General features: G+C 45.0%; 1 protein-coding gene across 1 annotated transcript; it reads left to right on the top strand.

Annotated features, from left to right (window-relative positions):
- Positions 1-1,859: 1,859 nt before the first annotated feature.
- LOC138267400 (myb-related transcription factor, partner of profilin-like) lies at positions 1,860-5,685 on the top strand. Its single transcript, XM_069216307.1, has 2 exons — positions 1,860-3,390; positions 4,651-5,685. Exons 1-2 carry the CDS (start codon positions 2,796-2,798, stop codon positions 4,692-4,694), a joined length of 639 nt encoding a protein of 212 aa, XP_069072408.1. The 5' UTR covers positions 1,860-2,795; the 3' UTR covers positions 4,695-5,685.
- The last annotated feature ends 406 nt before the right edge of the window (positions 5,686-6,091 follow it).

Raw genomic sequence — 6,091 nt, 5'->3', positions numbered from 1 at the left:
AGGGCGGAACTCCTCATTCCTCCTCCCCCCCTGAGACCCCATAAATAAAGAGTGTTTATTTTACATAGTATCATACAAATATCTCAAAATATATGTCAGCAGTATGGAAAATGCAGTCATGGTACTTAAGGCAGGTCATTTCGATGGCCATTACCTCCACTCTAAAAATTGTTCCAGCACCTTAGAGTTTACCACATCAAAACATATACATAAGCCAATAGCTGTTGAAAAACATAATAACACAAACATAATTGATAACGTACATATATTAACTATCATATATTAACCCCTTCGCTGCCAAGCCTTGTCCGCCTCCTGTGCCAAGCCTTTTTTTGGGTGTTTGGGTAGTTCGTGCTTAGACCCTCATAACTTTTTGTCCACATAAGCTATAAACGCCAAATTGGTGTCCTTTTTTCCAACAGTCTGGGGATTCTAAAGGTACCCAGCGTTTGTGAGTTCCCTTTGAGGAGATAAAAAAAATTGCCAAAATACAGAATACAAGTTGGGTTCTTTGAGATAAATGGGAAATAGTGCTCCAGAAGAAAGCATCTGTGTATTTATTCCCTGCAAATGCCATCAACAAAGGGTTTGCAGTTCTAAAATAACCATCTTCCCAACTTTCAGGAACAGGGAGACTTGAATCAGAAAACCACATTTTTGAAGACAGATTTGGCATTTTACTGATTCATACCCCATTTTTACTATTTTTGTGCTTTTAGCATCCTTCAAGTTAGTGACAGACATGGGTGTGAAACCAATGGTAGATCCTGGACAGCTAAACATTTTTTTAAAGTAGACACAATTTTTAATTCAAACAAACACTAATAATGAATGGAATGCGGAACTAATCAAACATTCACCCTCAGTCACAGATCTGGGTTTAATCCATCAATTATTTTGCTCATCATGCCAACCCAGTTTGGACCCAGCCATATGCAAATTAGTCTTGACCCTCTTCCCCATCGGAACAGTCCAGCCCGAACTGCCAGGTCAGGACCTCTCTGGGCCAGAAACAAACATCCTGGGATCCAGGACAGGGTGACTTGTGGGGATCTGACTGGGTTCTGTTACCCAGAATTCTTTGCAAACCTCAAAATTGGCTAAAAAACACTTTCCTAACATTTTGGTGCTGCAAAATTCTGGAATCTGAGGGGAGCCACAAACTTCCTTCCACCCAGCATTCTCTTAAGTCCCCTGATAAAAATGGTACCTCACATTTGTGGGTAGGCCTAATGCCCGCAACAAGAAATGCCCCAAAACGCATTGTCGACAAACCCAAAATTATCTATTACAAAACTACCTGTTTTTGCAAGGGGGACACCTGTGTTTTTGGTCCCAGGAGCAGCTGTCATCTAGGAAAACCTACCACACCCAGACATTTTTGAAAACTATGCACCTGGTGGAGTCCAGGGAGGTGTGGCTTGCATGGCTCCCCAAGGTTTTCTTACCCAGAATCCCCATCAAAACTTAAATTTAGTAAAAAAATCATATTTTCCTCACTTTTCTGTGTAGAATCTCTGGCACAAATGTCCTTCCACCTAGCATTCCTGTCAGTCTTCTGATTAAAATGATAGCTCACTCAGCATGGCACTGCACTGTCTCCTCTCAAGCTTTTTACATACAAGCTTCCTTGGATAGCTGTTAAAGTTAGAGCAAATTGTGCCACACGCAACAGTGTCCACTTTGAACAATTCCCTGAACAATTGCACACCAGTTTAGAAGTTATCTAGGTACAAATGGTTACCTTTGTTAAATAGTCATCTACCAAGTTCCCACACAATGTTCTCACTAACTAAATGGACGGACAACCAGGGGGGTCACTACTGAAATCCGAACCAGTGTAGATCTGAAAATTATAAACATATAGACATATCCTGTACTACTCTCAGACAGCTTATATATCTTAATTCCATAACAATTCCATAACATACCCGTTTGGTGGGAATGTGCTGTCTAAAAATCAAACGTCCCTTGAACAGGACCAAAGTCTCGTCCACAGCTATTTCTCTCCCTGAAACATAGAACTCTGAAAACCAATCTACAAAGTGATCAAGGACAGGCCGAATCTTAAAAAGACAGTCACAATCAGCGTGATCTTGTGGCAACGCTAAAGTATTATCAACAAAATGAAGCATCTAAAGAAGAAGCAAATACCAATTACGACTCATGGTTGCAGGAAATATAGCCTTTGCCATCAAGGGACTAGTAGACCAATATTAAGACACTGACAGCTTCCTTATCAGCCCCATCAAAAAGTGAAACCCAAGAACTTTTTTAACTCGTCCAGATTTGTGGGAGTCCACCGGGTAGCTCTATAGTGTGGCCTATGTTTGGCACTGTTGTCCCTCAAATATGTTCAGCTTACAAATTAATCTGTTCAACAATGCATCACCCATAAACAACTGAAAGAAATTGTCCATATTCACTCTACACCCTGGGAGGCCAGTAAAGGAAGGCAACGCCAACTGCTCCATGTTTGAGGCAACCTAGAGTTCAGGTCTTCCAATGGGAAGCCTTTCAGCCTCAGGCTGCTGCACTATTGGCACATCAGAGTCCTCCTCTAAAACAGGCACTTCATCCACACTGAGGCCCATATTTATACTTTTTGATGCAAAACTGCGCCAATGCAGTTTTGCATCAAAAATATTACCGCCGGCTAACGCCATTTCTTTGCGCCGTGCGGGTGTCAAATTTATACTTTGACGCACGGCAGCGCAAACCACAGGTGTGAGTCTTTTTTTTTACACACACCACTGCGTCACGTCGTAAAGGAAAACTACGTTAACGCGGCGGAAATGACTGTGAGCGGGTTACGACACCACAAACTGGATATGCAGCATTTTTTTAAGCAATTGCGTCAAAAATCACAGCAAACACAGCAAATTGTGCAGTGGAGAGCCAAGATGGATCCCAGATGCTTGGACAGACCCCAGGAAGATGACAACAGACCAGGAACCAGCCAGGAGGACCCACACAAGACCCAGGACAGGGAAAAGAAGAAAAGAAAGTGTCACTTCAGTGCAGAGGAGCAGGAAATTCTGGTGAAAGAGGTGACTGAACACCAGCACCAACTGTTTGTCACCTCAAAGTTGCCAATCAGTAGGAGAGAGGCAATATGGCAACAAATTGTTGACAAGATCAACAGTGTGGCAGAAGTACGCAGAACAGTCAACGAGTGCATGAAACGCTGGCATGACTGCAAGCGCAAGACCAAGGAAAAGATGGCCAGGAACAAGAAGGCAGCACTGCAGACTGGAGGTGGGAGTCCAGCACCACAGGAGGCCCTGGACCACATGGAGGAGATGGTCGCAGCCTTCATCCCTGAGGAGATTGTCACAGGGATTCAAGGACAGGACAGCGCAGACTACCAGGAGACAACACAGATGCAGGGTAAGTCGCATGGGGAATAAAAATGCACTAATGTTAACTGCAACCGGGAGGGTAGACATACCTACTATACAATGCATGTAAGTCAGGATATTCAGGGAGTGGAATGGGTAAAGGGGCACGGCACGGGGGCATGGCCCGCACTGAGGAAACCTGGGGCACACCACTACACAACACCAACAACCTTTGCATGGGGGTATGCTGTCATGCCAAGGATGTTGCAAAGGTAAAGCCAGTCTAGGAGGGCAGGGTACAACGTAAAACTGGCAGCCGTCACACGTCAGTCAGTATACTCCCTACATTAACTAGGGCCCAATTAACAACCTCTGGCCATACCTGCAAGTGGAATGTAACACTGACAACAGTTGCCACTACCACCTCTGCTGTGTGTGCAGGTCAAGTAGCTAATGGCAGTAACGTCCCCATGGATCTAAAACACCCAAATTAGAGGGTTAAGGATGACAACGTTATCAATCCCCTGAAATCAAGACAAATGTTCCAATCCTGTCAAATGTGATTGCCAAAAGTTGCCACAAACTTCACCCATTGTCATTAACATTAGGAGGTACACAGCACTAATGTCATACCCATGCTGCATATGTCAGGGTCCACCCTGTGCTGGGTAACTATAGCTCCAATGAACACCATGCAACATCCCAAATGTCATACTGTGCAGACAACAGCATTGAGGGGGAGGACACATGTAACTGGTCACAGAAATGCACCTGCACAGTCAGAGGAGGAAATAGGACACTGCTATGACTATCAGTGCAATCCAATGTACCACACATCCCCCAAAATCAGCAGTACACATTACCAATGCTGACATCCATATCATGCCATAACAATGCTATACATAGTATATGCTACATCTCAACTACATATAGGTGGATGTGAAAGATCAGAGACTGGGGCAGGTCCAGATTGTTAAGTGTGGTGCTAGTGCCATCAGAGCACCCACAGCAAGTGAAAGGCCTCACCATGATAATGGAAGTAGACAGAGGGTTGAGTAGGACAAGAAGGTGGCAATTCACAATTTGGCCAGAACCAACACCTAGAGGATATAATGCTGACAAGCCCACAAACTGACCACAATACTTGTGACATGCAGGTGGGGCATAGGCCTGGGAGAAAGCCAATCGGAACGACAGGAACAATGAACAGGAACCAAGATCACAATGTGAAAATAATCGGAAGGCAGGCATGTCACATTACAAAGCCCACAACACAGACACACTAATTGTACCATATTTCATTGCACAGGACGATGGATCCCCTGCGGATATGCCTATCCAGGACTACCCTGATGACATGGATGGAGAGCTGACAAACATCAGCCAGCAGAACCCTCCAAGACGTCCTTGGAACCCTCCAGACCCCACCTTCAGTCACAAGGAGGAATACAGAACTAGCAGCCATCACAGAGGACCCACCCACAACACCAATTGTACGACCTACCAGCTCCAACACAGCTGAGGACTCTGACAACACTGGCACCAGCTTTTAGCTAACTGTAGTTGGAGTACAGCAGGAGCTGGCCAAGGAGGTGCGGGTGGGGATGGAAAATATGGCAGCCAGCCTGGAGGGGGTGCGTTTGTGCATGATGTCAACTGAAGAACAGGCAGCAGCTATGCAAGGGCGAACAACTATCTTGCAGGAAGTAGAAAAAAGGTTGAAAGAAATCAGCACAGCCGTAATACAGTTGGCCCAACACCTACAACAGCAATCCTGTCAACGCCTGCACAACTGCAACATTGAACCCCTCAGGGCCGACTTGGCTGCCTACCACTGTGATGTGGCTGCTATTCTTAAGAACCAGCTGATCCTCCTTGCTGCAGTAATGCCCTTAAGACCTCCACAGTTAGCAGCTACTGGGATGTCTGACTCCACGTCTTCAAACACTGAGGTGTGTATTGCCCCTTCACAACCACCACCACAAAGGGCAGAGGAGACTACACACACAACAGAAGATGAAGACGTGGAACAGATCACCTTCACACGTAAGAGTACCCGGTAGCACTAGTCCCTGCCACATGGCCACCTATTACCAAAGTCCTGTGCTTTGTAACATGCCAGTCTTGCAACAACTGTACTCAAGCCCTGTTCTGAAACCCACTGTTTAGCTTGTCAGCCTGCCCTGTGATTGTCTCTCACTAACTCATTGGCAAATCCTGTCCCTCTGCACTGTCTGACACTTCACCCCAGCATGTCCAATGACATGTACTTTTGCACTTGTGTAGGATCACAATGGAAGATGTCACAATAATGGACTCACAATCATGGACAATGTACATATAGCGCTACAGCATTTTAAAATAAATAGCACTTACACAACCACTTTGTCTCTGTGTAATGTGACACATCAACCATGCAGTAGATCAGTGATGTTTGCCTCCTGTCAGTGATTATAGATTGTCAAGACAACTGTTTTGAAATAATGTGGGCTGATAACTATGCACAGTGGCCTGGATTGTACTATCATCTGCCCTTCCTGAGGGTTAATTCTGAGGGAAATAGAAACAATACAGTATAATGCTGTGTGGGACAGAATAACGCTTCCTCAAGGGATGTCTAAGCCAGAAAATACTGCCTTTAATTGTTGCTGTTACTACACTACAAGAGAGCATACTACCACTCACCTTATAAGGATTTGCTTGGACATCAGACTGCAGGCAGACTTAACACAGTGTCCCCAATACCAAAT

Source organism: Pleurodeles waltl, chromosome 12 (genome assembly GCF_031143425.1).
Source record: "Pleurodeles waltl isolate 20211129_DDA chromosome 12, aPleWal1.hap1.20221129, whole genome shotgun sequence".
NCBI classification, from domain to species: domain Eukaryota; kingdom Metazoa; phylum Chordata; class Amphibia; order Caudata; family Salamandridae; genus Pleurodeles; species Pleurodeles waltl.
The sequence above is the reverse complement of the archived record's forward strand: the minus strand, read 5'-3'. Positions and strand labels throughout refer to the sequence as shown.

What these genes read in the sequence shown, in the direction of transcription:
- LOC138267400 (XM_069216307.1), top strand. Translation starts at nt 2,796, where the DNA reads ATGACTGTGAGCGGGTTACGACACCACAAACTGGATATGCAGCATTTT. An exon ending in GGAGACAACACAGATGCAGG is followed by an intron (nt 3,391 to 4,650) that starts GTAAGTCGCATG and finishes TTCATTGCACAG; the next exon opens with GACGATGGATCCCCTGCGGA.